This window comes from Aptenodytes forsteri, unplaced genomic scaffold, assembly GCF_000699145.1.
Source record: "Aptenodytes forsteri isolate BGI_AS27 unplaced genomic scaffold, ASM69914v1 Scaffold103, whole genome shotgun sequence".
Taxonomy (NCBI): domain Eukaryota; kingdom Metazoa; phylum Chordata; class Aves; order Sphenisciformes; family Spheniscidae; genus Aptenodytes; species Aptenodytes forsteri.
Genome location: NW_008796051.1, coordinates 952,703 through 973,267, shown reverse-complemented (window position 1 = coordinate 973,267; position 20,565 = coordinate 952,703). Strand labels below are relative to the sequence as shown.

General features: G+C 40.9%; 1 protein-coding gene across 1 annotated transcript in view; it reads left to right on the top strand.

Annotated features, from left to right (window-relative positions):
* The first annotated feature begins 12,104 nt into the window (after nucleotides 1-12,104).
* LPAR1 (lysophosphatidic acid receptor 1) overlaps nucleotides 12,105-20,565 on the top strand; it is a 49,128-nt gene continuing 40,667 nt past the window's right edge. Inside the window, exon 1 of the mRNA XM_009286217.1 lies at nucleotides 12,105-12,206. Coding sequence (XP_009284492.1) covers nucleotides 12,147-12,206 — 60 coding nt within the window. The 5' untranslated portion in view covers nucleotides 12,105-12,146. The remainder of the gene's footprint in view (nucleotides 12,207-20,565) is intronic.

Below are 20,565 nucleotides of genomic sequence, written 5' to 3'. Positions count from 1 at the left end.
CCAGTGTTCAGAATAATTTTAATGAGCAGCTCCTTGCTTGGTTTTTTTGTTTATAAGGGAGGAGGACAAAAGCATATATCATTGCTTCTTCTACCCACACACATTCATGCACGATGCTGGCAACAGTTAATGATGCATCTTAAATTATGAGCTATCCATGGTGACTTTGAACTTTTCTCCCTGTTAGTTAACTTCTTCAAATTTAATGTCTGTCAGTAGAAATAAACCATTTTAAAAGAGTTCCAGAAACTGTTTTGAAATTACTTATTTTAGAAGTATTCGGTACTTTAGAAGTCATTACAATGAAAGTGCAGATTATGAAAACACTGTCATATGACAGCAGCGTCCTTGTGGTTGTCCTGTGAGAGACCATCCACATTGTAGTTACTTGTTTACATAAGCCTGAGCAGATTGGTGGTGTTTTCCAGCAGTCAGTGTCTAGCTGTATTTTTCCTCTTTATTTTCTGGTGATTCTTTCTTGAAGTTTAGAGTAGTGAGATAATGTTGAAATTAGATGACGGAATGAATTATTACTCTGGAGTCTTCCTAGTTCGTATTGCTTTTACTTGAAACACAGAAATCAGAAATTCACTCTCAGGGATATCTTATTGTTCCAGCACTCACTAATTCAAAAAACCCAGTGGAGCTGCTGCTGCGGTTGTTTCTTGAAGCTAGTGCTGTGGTTAGTACAGATGCTTTAAAGCAATTTTTGTGTGTGCGTGTTTGGTTTGGTTATTTTATCTTATGCTGACCTGGTCAGTCTGTTGAAGAAGCTCCTAATACATCTGAAGAAACATGCAAGTACCAGCCAGCACCCCTTGCATTAAGGCAGATGCTCACTCGTTCCCCCAAGTGAGAGTGGGAAGAGGTTCTCCAGCCTTGCTGAGTGGCAAAGCAGCAATCATCTCTAAGCAATCCTTAACAAACAAGCATTAATGGAGGTCATTAGGAGAAGCTACATTCCTGATAGATAATGACTGAAATAAATCTAGAGTTTCTGGATGGTAATGGGACGGCAACCGGATGTGTTGGCTTTAAAGGGAGAACTGCAGGAAAATGAGAAAACTGAGGAAGCCATGCAGAATTTTTCTGGACTTTTCAGACAAGGCTCAGAAGAAGCTTTTCAGAGAAGTAGGAGGCTTCAAGAGAAAATGAAGTATCGTTCTGGATTTAAAAAATAGCAAGAAAATGCTGTCCAAGAGATGGGTGTGGAATAGATACAATATGGAAATAATCAGGAAAGGAGTTTGAGCAAGTGAGAGTATTGCACTGGATGGTGCAAACTGACCTTGGTCAGGGAAATACAGAAAGGATTCTTAAAAAGGACAACTACACAAACTAAATGGAAGTTTTGTCTGATGGTAAATAAGATTTCAAGTCCCTCAATGTATAGCAGAGAGAGAAAAAGTATCCTGTGTTTAACGGGGAAAAGGAGCATGATTCAGCTGTGGACAGCATGGTGGTGGCACTTTTAGCAAAAACGTTGAGATTTGAATAGAAAATGATGACTGCCTCTTGATTTTATTGTTTTACTTTTTTTTTTAATCTCATCTGAGCAGTATGCAGAGAAATCTGGTGTGCTGCTGCATGCCTTGTGCATTAGCCTGCTGCTGCTGTGAGTCCAGTTTGTACTGCAATTGACATGACTTAAGGTGAGTGTGTTCATGATTTCACGTTACAATGCCAAATACTATGGGTTTGTCCTTTCAAAATGTGTTTTCTGTTTATTAGTAAAATGTGGCATTTTCTTCTGATAGCAGAAGTCAGAATAGTAAAGATACAAATCCCCTAGAATATCCTGAGGGAAAGGAGTTAATCGTTTTGGACACAGAAGACTAGAAAGGCCAAGAAAAATCTTTTTTTATTTTTAATCAGATACAGCAATGTTTAGTTTCCTGCTTTCATGATGGGATGTTTATGTGCCTTAGAAAAGACCTTTTAAGTGAGCATCTTGCTACCACTGATACAGAGCAGGGAAGATGTTTGTTATTTTCCCTTCAAGATGTTCTTGGCCATTTCCATTAGTCTGAAAAGAAGTGTCACGATGGGCCAAATGAGAATCCATTCACCTTCCATCAATGCTGAAATGTCATCTCCTCAAATACCCTTTGCCACAAGTAACCAACAACAGGAAATCACGTGGGTATGTGTTGCAGAAAGAACGGTGTCGGGGCTCTCTGACTTCAGCAGGGTTGGACCTGTAGCAAATGCTTGGGAAAGTGGGAGTCCTTCTGCCTTCCTTGCCTGCCATTGAGGTCATCAACAAAATGCACTTGAACTTCATGGGCACAGGATCAGACTCTTGGTTTGCCAGAACAAAAAAAACCAAACAAAAACAAAGAACAAACAAACAAAAAACCCAAACCCAAAAAACAAACCGACAAAAAACACAACCCCCAGACAAAAACAATTCCAGAAAGAATGAACATCTTGTAATTTTGGGAATAATCTACTCACCAAAGAGCCTTCACAGTGGCCACAGTAAAACATCTGAAGGTCCATTCTGGGGATAAACATCAGAGCAGGTAAAGGAGAAAGGCAGACATGCATAGATTAATTACAGACGCTTGAACTGTCTGCCCTTTGGTGGAAGCCAGTGCATAACTGTGGTCAGCCTGCTTTTGTCATCCTCAAAAAGGGGTATGAGGCACGGTGACAGGCAAAATAGTGGCATATGGAAAAGAGTTCCCTGCAAGATAAATGCTTCAGGGTAGTGTACTATCTACTGAATTTTTTGCATTGAAAATCTGTGAATAGAGAATTCTTTCTTTTATATATTCAGATTGATCTTCTGCTTTTTTGGGGGCATGGGCAGGGGCTCTGATCTTGCCTCGGTGGGATGACTGGGAAGATCTGTCCTGACCCATGTGTTCTCTGTGAGAGCAGATGATTTCTCAGAGGGAGTCCCACTGCACAGTGGTACTATTTTATTGTTGTAAATTAGTTCAGTGTGTGGTAAACGAATAAGGTGACAGGTTGTCTCCTTAATCTTGCAGTGGGTAAGAAGAGACAGTTTCACACAATGCTGCCTCTGCAGAGTTCATGAAACTGTTCAGCTTGGGTACGGAGGCTCCACCTGATACATCTTTGCTGAAATCCTTGCAGGCTGTGTTCTGTCACGGGACGATTTAGCAGCAGTCTCGTAGTACTCATATTATCAATTATTGAGGCCAGAACAATGATCTTTCCCTGATTAGCCACAGAGCTCCTATTCAAAAAGGTTTGACTGATGTCATTTTTTTTTTTTTTTTGAAGCACAGGCTGCTCTGTGAATGCAAACGACATAGATTTGAGATCCTCTGTTGATTATTATTGTCTTGTGGAAGAGTCCTACTGAACGCGAGGGCAATTTTTAAAATTTGTGTTGAAAACATTTTCTTTCTAGCCTCAAATTACTGCTGAAAACGTCATCTTTTTTCCCTACATAAGGAAGGCTAACAGCTCTATTGGGCTCCTGAAAGTGAAGACTGAGGCAGTGGAAACTGTAAGTCTCTTCTAGCTTCAGGAAGTTGCAAACTTCCCTGGAGCACCTTTTAAAAATTCTTTGACGTGCACAGGTGTGAGTTGGCTGAAGGCAGAAGGGAAAGTAGGAAAGATTAGTTCCTTTTTTTTTTTTTTTTTGGCTTTAGTAGTACGCTTTTGGACTTCTGCATTTTCATTTGATCTGATCAAGTTAGCTCTCTTATTCCTGATTTTTTTGTAAGATGCTTTTCAGGCGGCTGGGCAAGTTGAGGTTAAATTTCCCAAGGTGTTGTTTGTTATTATTTTGTTTCAGTTTGGCTTAAGTAAAAGCTGAATGCTCTGGCCAGCTGTTGCTGTTCTCAGTAAAGCAATCTGCAAGGTGATACACAGCTAAACATGCTGCTGTCCTGCTTTTGATGCTGTTAGTGGCTAAGAGGTGGTTGTGTTATATATTATGTGGAATGTATGCTTTGGCTGACAAAGTGCAGTCAAAGCAGGCATCATACATAGAAGCAGATGTATTACTTACGTGGGACCATAGCAATAATAAAATCCCTGATTCTGTGGTGTATCTTTGTGACACTGAATCACTTCCAAGACAATTGTTCAGGACATTGTCGCTCTGAAGTTGGAGCAGCAGTAGTGTAGACAGTACCTGCTTTGACATGTTCAGAAACTGGGTTAGATCGGAACTTGGGAATGTTTTTGTCCTGATTTTTTGGTTGTCAAAGTCACAAGTGCTCAGATTGTATTAAAAAAAAAAAAAAAAAAGAAAAAAAGAAAAAAAGGCCAGAAAGCAGATGATGTGCGCACGGGGTAAAAGGAGGATGTTTTTCAACAGCCAGAAGAGGGGATCTCCACCCTTGTGATCTAATCTGTTGGGGTATTCATGTTCTTTTACCCTGGTCTCCCCAGAGGTTTTGAGGCAGGTCAGGCAGCACGCTGGAGATCAGATGGCAGGTAGCGATGGCACTTGCTGCCCAGAGATCTTGCTGGAGGCTGTTCTCCTGCCCTCTCTCAGCACTTATGCAGGAGGCTGTCTCAGCGCTGCCAACCCTTTTGCAGATGTGTGTAAGCCCTCATCATCGCATGGGACATCCTGTAAATGCAGCTCTGCTAGCGCCCCTGCAGCTCCACATGTTGGGATGCAGCCCCCAGCCTGTTGGATGGAATATTACAAAATCTCATTGCGCTACCATATAGCCAAACAGTGATGGCAGGAGAGGGGGGTTAGTACCAACCGATTCTGGTTTTCAGGCCAACCAGCTCAATTGTCCATTGTAGTTGCCGGTTTATTTATTATTAACAAGTCATTTGTTGATGACAGTGAAACATTTAAAATACTGCATTATTCTTGTTGCATGTCTCCTCCCTTCCTCCTTCCCTCCCTTTTAAGCCTTAATGATGCTTTGTTTAGCCAGTTTCTTTGGTGTTCAGCTGTTGTGTCAGGTTGGAAAATTATCCCTTTTTTTTTTTTAAATAATTGCTCTGGAAATGTTTGTGCTCAAACAGTGCATTACTTCACCAATTATGGAAGTTCTGTGAGCAGAAATTATCTGGATAGAAATTGATGCTGTTGGATTAACCCACTCAGCCTGAGAAAGAAAAGGTCTGATCTCTTAAACAGTATCTGCAAAGAACTGATGTTTAATGTCAAAGTGAATTAACCATTGATTACTGAAAAGAAATGACTAGGTCATTTCTCCACAGGGGCAGGGATTTGATGGAAAAATGTTTCTGGATGTGGACTGATTTCCAGTTGCGGTTTGGGCAAATGTGTGTGCTGTGTTTTGGGGATGAGGTATTATTTACATAAGCATCTTTTACTCTGTGTAGTTATTGCCTGTCTTGGTGCACGTGAAAAATGATTTTTTTGCCCTTGTGTGATGTGCTAGTCTAACAGCAGCATGGAAAATTCACCTTTTTTCCTGTGAGGATCTCAAATTCTTCCGCAAAAGTGAATGAGTAGCTCGGTTTCATTGCATCTTCAGTCTGTCATTGATCTTTCTTCTCAGACTGAAAAATCTGGCCACTTTCTTAGGGCTGGTTGTAACTTTTGTGATACTCATTCTTGCTAGTGGGAAAGGGCAGAGACCATCAAGTACGTTTTACTCTGGGTTTTGGCAGGGGAGGGGGTTGCAATATTTGCAAGGTAGAGATTTCCTATTGTTGTGTCTGAACCTTTCCATATGTTAGCAAATTCCAGTAAAATCTATTTTTCTGGACAGTGAAGTTGGACTCAAGAAACTTCTGGCTTTACCGGCAGAGGCGGTTTCCAGGGGGGTGATGGTACAGCCAGCACAGGAAACGGAGCGACGTTGTCCTATTCCTCTGGCACTCCCCTTCCAGACTTCCACGACCCCTCAGTAAAACCTCACAAATCCATTTTCACCATGAATTTATTCATTCTTATGAAGAGCTTCCAAATGGGTGAGATGCTGTAGCTCCGTAGCTCTTTAAAGCAGTCTGTCCGGTTACTGGAAGCAACAGACAGGAAGGCTTTGGGAGGAGGCATGTTTGTGTAACTGGTCTTCACTGGGATGACGGAGGGTAGTCTTGTATGCGCTGTAATAACAGGTGTAACTTACGCAATTTGTTGGTATCTGGTCTGAAGGCATGCTGAATAGTTGCAACCAATTCCTTCTACAACAATGTATATGAACAGTGGTACAACCCAGTCAGTGCTCAGATCAGTCCCTGTGACATCAGAAAAAGATAATTGTCTTCCATGCTATTATTGGCAAAATAATTTCCAATGCCGGCAATGTAATTTCAGATTCACTGCTATTAAACCTGTTTAATCAGTATCATATACTAAATCTATTCCAATACTTACTGTTATAGTAATAGACAGTGGATGTGATGACAGCTTTTATCCTGCTTTCTGGAGAGGAGTGTCAGGTGAAAGAGCGAGGCTGACACCAACCAAGCTGCAGAATTTGTACAGTAAAATGTGTATATTCAAATACACACACTGTCCACAAAGTGTGAGAGGGACAGTTAATTTTATGCTAGCTTCCAAACTCTGTTGATGCATCTGCTGAAGGAAGAAAAGGGGAGGTCTCTTTTCTGAGACATCAGAAGTTTGATGGGGAGACAGTAGGTGGAGTCTTACTAAGCGGAAAAAGACTTGTTGCTGTTGTTCAGAAGGACTTTAAGGAAAGAATACAACAATGGGCCACACTGTCTGTCTGGTAATCTCTTTTATTTATTTTCTGCTTCTTTTGCCCAATGCTGAATCACTGCTATTAACTTATTGTAGCTCTTCTAATTGCTGAGTAAGTTAACGCAGGGTGCAGTAGGTTATCTTCATTTGCAGGCAAAACACACCCTGGAACAGAGAGAGAGGGCAGAATTGGAAGGAAATACGGATTGTAGAGATAATAACCACTTAAATTAGTTCAACTTGTCCTTATGCTTTACCAGGTCATCCAGTAAAGTTTCACATGCCTTATGCAGCTCATTCTGTGAATTTAATTGTCATAGTACACCATGTACCAAACTCACTTCAAGATTCAGCAGTCTGGTCCCTGACACAAAACCAGACGTCTGCTGAAACACCGCTCCAGACATGCCATGCGAGGAAGGAGGAGGAAAGTCCTGAGGTGACAGGACAGGGAACTGGGATGTGGCTTTTCCCTCATTTTAACCAGTAGTGAAGTGATGAATGCGAAAAAATGGAGTGCTGTGTTTATGCAAAGGCTTGCTGAAACTAGCTGTTTCAGAGAAGTCAGTGCTGACATCAGAGTTTGGATTGTCTTACAAGAATTTCAGGGAGACCAAGAGCTTCTTATCTGCAATTCTGTGGCGTGGTTTGCCCTTTGCTGGTCTGCTGAGGCTATCGTTTCATAGTTGCAGGTACCTCTGCTCACTTACAAAATCATGTTGACACATCCTGGGGGGAGGCTAGGATTTTTTTTATTAGTTGCTTTGAAGTATATGTCAAGAGAAGTTTCAGTGTTTGAAGAGTCACTACTAAATAACTTTTTCAGAACAGTTTTAGGCTAGTGAATTCCATTTGTGTAAGTGAATTTGTGCATCTACTGTTCAAAGTGACAGCTTCAGTGGTGGTGAAGGCCATGTAGGGACTCAAAAGAGGTAATATCTTTCTGTTAGGAAGAGGATCTAATGCTCTGTAACTTGCAAAAGAAAATCCAAATTTTTGCAATAGTTCCTAGCAGTCACTATAATAAAGGAATGAGTAACAGGAAGGCCTCTTCTTAGCAGCATGAAATTGAAATCAATTTTTCTGGCTTTCATTTTTATTTTCTTACATGCTAGGAAATGTATCCATAGTTGTTCTTTTATTAACCAAGTGGTTACTGGAGAGCGGAAAAACACCTCCGTGAGTCCATAGTAGGTAACTAAAAATTCATGTTATCACCATCACTTTATCAAGTGGTAAAATGAAGCAGTAGACAGGTCAAATCATTGCTGTTGTTCTTCCCTGGATGGCATTCGTTTGCCTTTTTGCCTTGTAAGGCTGCCGTGGTGGGGTCAATCTTTTATTTGTGTGTTGAACAAACTAATGCTTACAAGCAGCGGTTGTTTGGTGAAGGAGGCTGCTGGAGGTGAGTGATGCCAAATGATTACTTTTGGATGGCAAGACTTCAGACGCCACATGAAATTTGGAATGTCTCTGAAGTGACATCTGGAAATGGGACCCTTATGTGAGATCTTTTGTCTTACTTTCTTGCCTTTTTACATGTTGTTTGAATGTTGTTGGTTTTTTCCTTGACGGGGTTTATGGGTCCTATCCATCTGGGATCAATTAGGACTTAAAACTGTCCTCTGACAAACTGTAAGTTAAGCTTCTATTCACTAGAGGTGTGCAGGGAGGGTACCTTTGTTTAGCTAAATCACACTTAATGAGCTTCAAGATCATACCAAATCAGCATCTTCAGAGTCATGTAATCCAGAAACTTGACTGTGAAGTCAAGCTGTGGTACCAAAAGATGCTCTGATAAGGGTGCAGGAAACCAAAGCTGAAAGATGGCAACAATGCAGGACACCTGAAATTGTCTGACACAGGAGACAGCCACAGACTGTGAAAACCTGATTTACCTTTCAGTCCCAGCACCTTACTGTAGCGGAGGCACTGTATATTTGTGGGCCCAGATGAGATACACAGTGATGCAGAAGTTGTTGGTATTGCTGTATGACTACGAAATGCAGATCGCTTGTACTGTGCAAGAAACTGGGGGGGAATAAGGGTAATGTCATTGCAATGGATTTTCCTGAAGCACTTCCTTCAAGGTGATGTTTTTGTGATACATGATTGCATTTCTCCTAACTACTCCAAGTAATGACAGAACTGCATGGTTCCTCTTTTCTGTGGTCTCAGACAGCTGATCCAGAAATCATGATGCTTAATCATAGCATGTCGGAGAGCAGTATGTTTTGTTTGGTGAGGATGCATTCCTGCTCCGCACGTTAGATATGCGCTACTCTGCCGAGCGTCATGCTGAGCTGCAGCTGATTTCCCCCCCCCCCCCCGCCCCCCAGTTAACCAAAAACTCAATGTGTTACCATAAATGACTTTCTAAATGTTGTAGTTTATGGTGAAACATCATTTCTTAGAGATGAGTCACCTTCACAGAGGATAAGAAATTCCATAATCTTCATTTTGCTAATTTTAGGTACAGATCCAACGTGTTTCCCCAGTTTCCAGTTCTCCAGATGCACTCAGTAAAGACAGCAACGTCTGTCAAGAGAAGCGTGCATAGAGTGGTATTCACCTGTGACACCTGCAATTCCAGTGTTTGGGAATGATATGTGTGCATCTGCTTCAAAATTCGGGTATTTTTTTTCAACGCTTTGTAGTGCAGCAAGCTGTCAAAATCTCATTAATAAGAAGGCCACTCCTGTTTTTTGTGTTTCAGACTTTCCTTTTAATAGAGATTACATTTTCTGTCATAATGCCCTTTAGCAAAGTTCATTTGAGGATCCTGTTCCCTTTTTTGCAGTTCTTGAAAAACACAGGGCTGCACCCTGAACTCACACGGGTATTAAGTTAGGAGCCACCTTTGTTCGCTTCAATGGAGTCAGCCTGCTTTTGCACTGCTGTGAAAGCACAGTCCCCTCTGCACTTCATTATTGCTGAAGGACATGAGGTGGGTTGGGAGCGGGGGGAGAGTCCTTTTGCACAGTCCGACCTATTTTCAGCTGGAATGCTCTTAGGAGCCTAACCAGCTGGCAGAAAGTTGTAATCACTGTGTACGTCATGCTCAGGAGGCTGAGAAGCAAGGTGTGTGCAGAAGAGCCCTCCTTTTCCTAGCCAAATTGAGGGATCAGTGCAATATAAGCAACGAAAATGCAGCTAGGTGCAGAAGAGGAAATGTGAAATGGTCATAGGCTTAGGAATTTTTTACTAATCCTGTGTTTTGTATTTCTTGGAGAAATGGTGAAAAATGACTACAGGCATATTTCTGCTCTCATCTGCATTAAAGTGCTTGTTGGATTTTATGGGGTTAAGCTTTTTCTGAAATTTGTGTTCTACCTGGCATACACAGAACTAGCCAAAGGCTGAACAGACTTAAGATAATTTTTTTTTAGTTTTTCTATTCTGCTCTGTGATACTCCCTGGTAAAAATGATCATTTTCTTTCCTTTTTACATGTGTCAAACAGGATTCTAAGCATACCTCTGGTTTTGGTCTAGATAGTCTTCCCTAAAGTCTGCTTCATCTGTAATCTTTTCCCCATATTCATTATCCAAGAGCAGCAGCATTTCAGGATTAAGAGAAGAGAATAAATTTTGAAAGACACGAACAATGAGCCGCTGTAAAGTAGGTGCAGTGACACTGCTGCTCTTAAGCGTGTTTTGAGAAGAACAGAAACAAAAGTCTTATGAGATCTTATTTAAGTTACATTTGTGACAGCTCGTGAGACAGTGATGAAATATGCTGGTTGAGGATCTTGAGGCTATGATGGAGTTTTACTGAAAAACACTCCCTTCTTGGTCAAATAGCAAAGCTTCCCTAAGTCAGAAAAGCAGTAGTTTCAAGTTGATGCCGTTTCCTTCATCTGTAACGCTCAGTGGAAAAATTAGTGAATTTCAAAAAACGGGCAAACCTCTGTTTTTGAAAAGAAAACAGGAAGCCTGAACGATGTGTAGCTTGGTTCTTTGACTTCCAGTGAAGGCTTTCTTGGAGGAATGCTAAATCTCCATTTCATGTCCTCTCCATGAGTATAGTAGTAGAAATTTGGAGCAAGGAGTGGAAAGAATGAAAGGTTTACTAGCAAGAAATGAGTAGGAAAGAACAGGGGTCACTAGAAAGCTATATAAAGATGGAAAAAGTGATCCAAGAGCTTGGAAGATGAGACAGCTACATGTGACGTAAGGCACGCGGGGATGTGTTGAAATGTGAAGCGGGCATTTCAGGATGATGCTTTTTAAGAAGGAGGAATAATTTCTACAGTGGCATGCAAAGGCTGAGTTTAAATGAACAACACCAAAAAAAAAAAAAAAGGACATAACTGACTCAGGAAACCATGTGGAGTGCAACTTTCCTACCGGACTTACCTGTTCTTTCTTGGCTTGGTAAGTGTTGCCTTTGAAAAAATGAACCGGAGGCCAGGAAAGTTAGTAGCATTGTCTGTCATGGTCTCAGTTTGAAAAATATCAGTTAGGTTTGGGGTCATTTTTGGTATATTTGTTGGGCGCTGAATACACTTAGCGGAAGTGGTTTTCCGCCATGACTTACAGAATAGGAAATGGTAGATAGAGAGCAATAGGTGTCCCTCCAGAATCCTTTCTGTGGTGGCTAATTTGTGGGTTGTGTTGTATATGTCTGGCCCGGTTGGGGGGAAAAAACCTGCAGTAGTCTTCGTCTGGAATTTTTAAATGGGTTTAATTTCTTGGCCATTTACAGTTTTCTCCCCTTTTGTTTGGTTTTCTTTGCACAAAAGAATAGAAACATAAGCAGAAGCTGATCTAACCTTGATAAACGTGATAGTTATGGAAATAACTTCATTCTGTTGGATCATCTGATCAAAATTTACGCAGCAATTCGGTATGTTCACCTACAGCAAATCTGTGCCTATGCGGCAAAAAAAAAAGTATGGTTAAAATAAATCAAGGATAAGGATGTCCTAATGTTTAAGTTATTTTTCTTAACACAAAAGAAAAGTTCATGTGATCACTGAACTGTAACACAATAGTTGTTGAAGAAATAAATGTATCCTAAATTCCGGCAAGAAATTCTATGAGTACTCTTCTGTGAGGGTGTTTTTTTCTTTTGGTGTGGAAAAAAAACAGTTAACACGATTCCAATGCTCTGTAGGTGACCATCTTTCCTTGCAAACGTGTACATGGTCTATGCATTAGCCTTCTTGCTGTATTTAGTTTGTGTGAATTCTAGTTTGTGTGGTCAAGTGAATTGTTTTGCTGTTCTGGACCAAATTCCAATGTGCCCTTTGAAACTTCTGCAAATCTGTTGTGAATGGTCCTGCAAGCAGGTCAGGTTGTGCAAACTCACAGGCTGGTTTTACAGCAGCCGAGGGGCTTGTGTGTTGACTGCATACCCAGTTCTCTTGTTATTCTCAACAATTTTTTTTTTATTTCCTTCCTACTAGGAGCAAATGCCAGCATGACTAGGGTCTGAGGAAGTGCTTCTGTGTTCCTACCAAGGGTTTGCGGGTGCAGAGGAAGGGTGTAAGGACAGCAGGGACACTTTGAGCTACCATGGATATCCCCACCGATTTGGTGCCGTCCTCCATGATGTCCCAACCTGAGGTGATTGAGGTGAGTACACTACAATGAAACTCTGGCAGCTGAACTGACTGAACATCTTTCATACTTCCTCACTGAATCCTAGCTGCTTCTCCTGTCTCACTTCTGAGTCATCGAGGGGAATTTTTCCTGAAATATTATATTAAAGACACTCATCGTTTGCTAAGAATGTTGTTATGCTTTGAGACATGACCTTGCTGTGTGATATTACTATTTGTAGAAGAAAATATATGGCAAAATAAGATCTTTATTGACTCCATGTAGGTGGTCCCTGCACTATGGTTCGATTTTTATTGTGCCTAATGAATACAAAGTAGAAGAAGGTCATAATGTGGTTCAGTTGGAATAATACCACAGGAAATTTCAGGTTCAGTATTCTTACCAGAAAAGCTAAAGTTTTAAGCCAAAAGCAGCAATAAAATTAATAGTATACTTACAATTACTAACACACTAATCTTGCTTTCATGAATCAAAGTGTGTGTTTCAGACTTGATATTTATAAATTACTAAGTGATTTCTTCAGCTCCATGTACTGAACACCAAGTACTTGTGTTTTCTGGTGAAGTATATATTGCATACAGAAAAAGAGATGTTAGTAACAGTCAAGATTTAATCTCAGAAAAGCATTTTCGAAGTCCCTTTGACTTCATAGACATCCAAGTGTCTGTTGCAACTTAAAACTTTTAAGGATATATATTACTGAAGAGCGCACCACAGTTGATTAAGGTAGATGTCAGAAAATTGGAGATCTAATGTTTATTTTGCTTTTTTTTGTTGTTGTTGTTTGCTGGAGATTCTTTGGCTCAGGAAACTACAGCTCTTAGCAAAATGCACTGGTAAGTGCAGTAGTTCAGAGATCCCTGGCCCCTGTGAAGTTACAAAAAACATGTCCACTAATGGGTGGTGGTGTGAAGCAAGCTGAATCCAAAATGTGCTTTGGAGAAACTTCTTTATGTTCCCCTTCATCCTGTGTTTCAAATGGAGAACTAGTATATTTTAAAAGTATTTTTGTTGCTTTTCAAGTCTCTGTTGTCCCTGTTAGGGTCAGAGAAGGGTTTTGTGTCTTTACAGTGGAACAGAACACCTGGTAGGAGGTAGATGCTGTATGCTTGCGTCCCAGGCTGCCTGGCTGCTACAGGACTCTTCTCCCTTTCTGGAGAAAGGCTCCCCCAGGCCATCTCCTCACGTGCTCGGAAAGGCACTTGCACCCCTGTCTCCATGGGTTCTCTCTTCAGAGCCTTCTTTACGTATGAGAAATTTGTGTATCTAAGGATTGCTCTTAAGATAAATGCCTTCTCAAAGGGAAAATAAGGTCAACTGTGGTGCAAGAATGAGTGGAAGAAAAGCTCTCACTTGTAAAGGACTTGATGATCAGCACAGTCACCATTCTGTTGTACTTATGGGTGAATAAACGCACATGTCCTGTGTCTGCAGGGAGTTTCTGCTGAATAAACCCTGCCCTGGACTTGCATTGCTAGACCAAAGACCAGAGATAAATGGATGATTCTGGTCATTGACTGGTAATCCAGACAGCTCTCCCTCCACGCTTGGGTTTTAGAGACTGTGCTTCAATGAGATTTGACTTGGGAGCTGAAAAGAAATGGCAACAGGAAGCAAAGGAAAGACTGGTGTCTCGGTGTGGGAGATTATGGTAGAAAAATATCATTCTCAATCTCGTGTTGTAAAAATGGACTCAAATTTGATATCCATGTGGGCAGACTTAAATGCAAGCATGAATTCCCAGAGATTTCAGTAAACGATTGTGGATCTGATGGTTGATATAAGGCTTCAATCATATATAAAGGAGTAACAGCTCCAAACAGTCAGCTGGGAGACATGTTTATGTTTCTGAGGGTAAGGAAGAGCTTTTTAGCAGGCAAGGACATAGTGAGACACATAGCTAGAAACAAATCATTAGATGGAAGTATTGAAGTAAAGCACTTTTCAGACTGCAACTGCATGGGCTTGCTTTTCACGTTTGTGTTGACACAAAAATTAATTTTGGATATAGTTTAGAATTTTTTTTCTTCTGGAGGACATTATTTTGCCTTTTAAAACTGAGCAGATGCCACAGCGTGCTGCAGAAGACATTTAGAGACTAATGGTTTAAGGAAGGATTTTTTTTTTTAAACTTGGAAGTAGCCTTGCATGCCTTCTGCATGAGCTAGATGGCATCTCAGTTACAAAAAGAAGTGTTTTGCTACTTTACTTTAAACTTTCTTTATCTTTAATCTTCTTTTATCTTTTATCTTTAAACTTTCCTTTAGTATTGCCAGGATAGATGATTTCCTTCACATTTGGTCAATTTAGTCTTAGAAATAAATATTATCTATTTTGTATCCACATGTACGTATATGTACGTATGTGTATACATCTCAGTAATAAATAATGCTCTGCCTATCATCAGTCCTTTAACTGCACAGGGCAAAGAAGAACAGACTCTTATTTACCATGGAGGAGAATCCCAGAGACCTCAGCAGGACCTTTTACAATCCAAAGCCCACCCTGACAGGTTTTTGCTTGAGCTTGAATCCTACAGATGCTTGTGGTGGCACCACAATGAGGGAAGTTCCTACTAATTTAATTGCAAATGGTATCTTTCTCAAGATTTGTCTTTGGAGTCAGGTAACAAAAGATTCACATTTTGGAAAAGTTTTTGAAAGTCAGTTCTTGATACCAGGTGTGAAATTGTTGTTACTGTTTTAAAATATTCTTATTGCTAGTGTGTCAACATAGGAAATGCTTTTGGTGCTCTCTACAACCCTCTACTGAGGCAACACATTTTCCACAGTCATGTGTCTTCATACCCTCCCGATGTACTGACCTGTCCAAAGATCTCTGCTCCCATCTTCTTCCCCATCACAGCATCCTGTTGCCAGACGTAAGGAGTGGTGATTAAGAGCACAGATTTAAGGCATCTTGGTCATGTTTAAACGAGAACGATAAGTCAAGTTTCAGGGTAGTTTACCTATCCATAGCTGAAATCTGGAATAGAAGATAGTTCTGGGACACCGTAAGTCAGAGAAGTCAATGAAACAAAAAACTTCCAGAATGTGCTTTTAGTTTTTGGCAACAAGGTTTTATTGTAAGGCAGAATCTAGTGATTTCAGATTAGATAAGCCATTCTGCTCCTAAACAGAGAGAAACAAAATGTAACAGAACTTTTTGATTTTTAAGTTGGGGATATTTTGTGGTACATGTGATGACTTCATGCCTCAGCTATGTATAAGCAAAATTATATCATAGAAACCTGATTAGTCTGATAATGCAGTAAGCGGAAAGTTAAGTAATTCTGTAAGAAGCATTTAGTATCCCAGAGGGCTTTGCTGTTTGCAAAAAGGAAACATAACAAGTAGTGATCTAAACTGATTAATGTACTCTCTGGAGTGATTAGCATCTTCTCTCTTTGTGAATGGCATGAAATGAATTCTGCAGTAAAAGCTTTGAAGAAGAAATGATTTGAGCTCCAGTTGCTTAATGAACCAGGGACTTCCAACAGTGCTTCAGAAATGCTTAAAACAAGAAAACAACAAAAATTCATCATTGTCTCTTGGCTTTTGCCAGCAGTGGATCCTACCAGCCAAATACTAGAAGTAAATGAGTATATTTAAATAACTGCCTTGCAGCTGTTCCAAAGAGAAATCCAGAGCAGTTTCCATTATAGCGGCCTTTCATGGCTGTGTGGTTACCAGAGCCAAAAAACCACTTCTCCCACTCTGTGCCATTGAATACCTCTCTTCTTTCCCTTTCTTCCTTTTGAATTAGAGTGGAAGAGATTTAAACTATCCTTGCCACAGAATGGTCATCCTCAGTAGTTTTTTCCTCTTTATAATGGTGCTTGAGAACAGACTCCTGTGGGTGGTGCAGCTGTTGTCACCCCTTTCCCCAGCAAAGCCCAACACGATTTGCATTTTGGATTTGGTGCCCAAATTTCTACAGCCAAAAAATGTGCTGATTTTTTTCTCCCCTTCTAGGGGAGTAAAATTAATCTCTTTAACAAAACAGACCTCTGGTGGTCATAAATAAGGTAAACGAGCGAACAAAAGGAAATGGTGAGACTGGAGGAAACAATTTGTGACTTGGGTATATCCACCCAGTTACAGGCATCATAGGGGAAACTTAAATACCAGTATGCTTTTTTTTTTTTAATTTTTATACTAGGTGAGATTACCAGGGATTCAAAATACATCTCCATTTTGTTCAAAGTAGATCAATACTGCCTTATAGGCAGCTGCTCAGTACTGTATGAACAAGTTGCTGATAGAGAACCCATTGTTGTCAGAACCCTGAGGGAGAAAGATTTTTCTCCTGTTTACATGGTTCACAAAGCAGTGATTGTTGTCAGAACCCTGAGGGAGAAAGATTTTTCTCTCTTCTGTTTACATGGTTCACAAAGCAGCGCATCAAAGCAAAAGAAACCCAAACTGCCTGCTGTATATTTCAAGAAAAAAAATGTATTTGCCGTGGTAAACACAGGATAGTCTTCTTATTTCCATTTGGAAATATCAATTTCCAGCCCAAAATGAAATTTGCTATGCTCATTAACATAATTTTGAAGAAGCATTTTGCTTGTAAACTAAACTCTCCCAAGTGCTCCCTTTGCTGGTTTGCTTGGTGAGGAGTGATGGAAGGTGTGCCCTGGAGATGGAAGTAGCCCCAGTAGCCTACAGCATTTTGTCAGCATAAAGGCCAGTCTTTCAGCTGCTGGTGCCAAGAATTAATTCCCAGCTTGGCTCACTGAGCACCAAACTGGGCCCAGAGGATGCATGTTGGAATTCATTATGCATGGAAACTCCCTTGGGATGTTAGAGGTACAGATTTTTTTTTTTTTTCCTCCCGTTTCTTCCACCCTGATGGCTTCTAAAATGACCCAGATAGGGGACTGTGTGCTGCACCTCTCTCCAGAAAGCTCTTTGCAGGGCTGGGGTCTTTGGGGAAGGTCTGTCTTGTGCTGCACTCATCCTGCACAGCAGCCTGCAGGGACTCACAGCAGGTCGATGTCTGGCTATGATGTTCAGGTTGAGGATAAGGCCTGTAGGCAATCAGGGAGTGAACTGGTTGAGATAGTGGAGAAGCCCAGTCTGCATCATGACAGACTTTTTTTGAATGCATAAGAGGTGGCATATTTCAGTCACTAAATTACCTGATGGAATATAATTGCCTTCCTGTGTCTCCCACAAAGCCAGCAGGTGTTGAGCCTATACCTGTGTTTGGCTAATGTTTGTGAAGCTCAGCTTGTCGTGAAAGCTCCCCCAGAAGAAAATGAAGCTTGAAGAGCTTTGCAGAAACCCCTTCTGTACACTGTATGGGACATTTGGGCTCAACATACCCAATCACGTCTCTCCTAGTGGCAAAGCCAATCAGCTTATTTTTGCAATACCTCCGCATGGCAGTGGCGTTTGCAGAAACCCCTTCTGTACACTGTATGGGACATTTGGGCTCAACATACCCAATCACGTCTCTCCTAGTGGCAAAGCCAATCAGCTTATTTTTGCAATACCTCCTCCGCATGGCAGTGGCAGCCTGCCTTTGAGAGGAGCTTGGAAGGCAGAGATGGGGCGACAGAGAAATGCGATGTGGTCTGGGAACAAATCTTTAGTAATCTGTGTTTAAGCCATCCTAGCAATGTAAGGGGGGATGTGATGATGTAGAACTATGCCCCGATTCAGTCTTCATTTCCTGCTCAACTGGAAAACATTCATCGGAACACGTAGGTAGTGCTTATGAGAGATGCAGCTCATATGAAAATGCTGGATCTGTGCTAAAGGAGCAACAATACAGCAGTGTCTGAATTATTGGGTAGGTTGCTGGAGGGATGAGTTCACTCTCTCTCTTTCCTTGGATATTTTTTCCAATTCTTACAGCTTTCTAATTTCCTAAATATCCTTTTGCTTGCAGAATTCTGCAGTGAAAGAGACTACATGTGCCTGTGCAGCAGTTCCTTTCTGCAGCAGTAGGGAGTGCAAGAAGTTGAAAACACAGAGCTGGTGATCTGGGAGCTTGCTGGGCCAGCTCAGTATGCTCCTGGCCATCACTGCTCTTCACTAATGCTCTTGTGTTTGAATAGTGAATTGCATGGCTCCTGATTTATCTATCCTGAAAAGCTGTAGGACCGAGTCGAGGTATTTCAGGCCTGATAGTTAGCGACCCTGGCATCTTCTAGAAGAAAGGCATTTTTAGAGTTAGCTGGACTTCCTGCTCTCACCCATTTCTTTTTTAGCCCATGGAAGCTATTTTTGAACTTGCTTTTGTAGTCGACAGTGAATAAGCACTAAGGAAGGTCAACACCCTCCCTGCTTTTATAGTCAATCTGTGGAGGTTGTAATCATAGTTTCCAACAGGATCCGTGTCACTTGTGAATTATACCTTCCTCAATAGAAGTAAAATTGCTTCTTTTTCCAGTGCTGCTGGTGACTGGGTCTCTTTGGTACACTGAGTGTCTAGATATGTTGGGTTACCCTTTTCAGGTATAAACCGTAGGATACAGAGAACTTCTCAGTTCAGTTTCTAGTAGTTGGGACTTTCGTTAGCTCTGAGACTCCGTAGTAATACAGTCTACTACAAAAGCATTCTAAAAATTATTGGACATGCTAGCTATTGCCACATGATCAATAAGTAACTTTATGCTTTATCATGTTATAGCAGAGTCAAAGGGAACCCCTTGCAAAAAGAGTAATTTCCTCGGTCTTTTCAGCTATATGAAGGGCAAAATGAGTCTAGTCAAATGAAGAAGTGGCCTGCTGTGACTGAACCACCGCATCTTAACATACAAGTTTTTCTTTAAGTCTGCCAAATGATTACTTTGAGAGATGCAATTCTGAAAAGAGTATGTGAGAAGCTGTTGTATCTTGGTGGTAGGGTTTCGTACTTTCATTGTGCAGATGAAATTGTATCTGTACATAAGGTGTAGTAGGCACAAGGCTATAATGAATCAGGACCCTTGTCTTGAGACTTTTAGATTTTTTGACTTAAATTTTGGGTAAATGCCTCCTCAACTTCTACTTTTATCTTTAAAGGAAATACCGTCTTTTCCCTTTTATTTTTAAACCTCTTGTTTCTTCTGCATTCTGCAGTTTGAACAATAGTTTGTGCTTTTCATTACGTAATGAAGAAATTTTTGTTGCAAATTGGAATTTTTTCTCATCTGTTACAACTTTATTTTCATAAAACCCATGGTTTTGCAGTTTTGTGTTGCGAAAGTATTTACATATTGATTCAATTATTCCTATACTTACTTGCTTATGCTTATTTTAAAGATATTCTTAATTGATACCCTTATTTGGGGATTTTGAGGTTAGCGGTTCCCCCAAGTTTTTCAGCTCTAGCCTTCCTGGTATGTTGGTAAACTTCAGAGTATTTAGCTAAACTGAAATCAGTGCTACTGCTTTTCCATTTGCTGGCTGCACTAAATGTAGAGCTTTTAGACACCTGTTGCTGTTTTAGAGTCCTAGTCTACCATGCTCAATTCTGCATTTCCTCTGAAATATTTTCTGGATTTCTGGGCAGCACTGAGAATGATAAATATTGGTTTTGGGATCCAAGGGTAGCTACCTCAGCATTAAAAGTTCGTCCTGTATAGAATGAGTCTCCTCCAAGTCTCACAGACTTCAAGGAGGCTACATGCAAGTTGCATGACTTCTGAAAAATTGAGGTCTCTGGCTTGGACTTGGCATTTCATTGTATGCAGAATTGTCATCTTCCTCAGGCTTCCTTGCCAAATAAATTGCTTTTCATCTTCTCTCTGTGTTCTGGGTAAGAAAACAGCAGCATGTCAAGGTTAATTCAGTAAAGGGAAAAAAAGAGAGGAGCAGGCTGTGTTTGGAGAGCTAAGGGTTAAAATATTTTTAAGAGTTTTCTTGGATATGGAATCATTTTTGTGGCTTCCAAGTTTTAAAAGCTCTGTAAAAGTCAGACCTTAGTATTCTAAGAATGTTCAGCTCTGTTTCTCTCTGCGAGAAATAAATGCACCCATGCCTGCTGGGGGGGTGGTCCTTCTTTTTTTTCTTTTTTCCTTTTTTTTTTTTTTTTTTTGATTAGGTGGACTGAGGAACTCTGCAAACTCTCGGATTGCAGTGGGTTTTGTAAACTGATCATTTGCCCCTCAGGCACCTTGTGCTAACTAATGCTTTGTTTAGACAGTATCAATCAGCCATGTTTGAAAACTTGCTGGTGTTTGTTTTCCACCCTAAGCATCTCTCCATGCACAGCCATCACCAGGTGGGCTGTCACTCACCACTGAGCTGGCAGGATCTAGAGCTCCCCTCTAACCTTCCCACTCCCAGCAGCCCGTGCCTTCTCCACTCCAGTCTCTTCCTCGAGTGGGGAAGGGGCTAATGGGCTGCTCACCCAAGAACATCCCATGGGCAAGCTG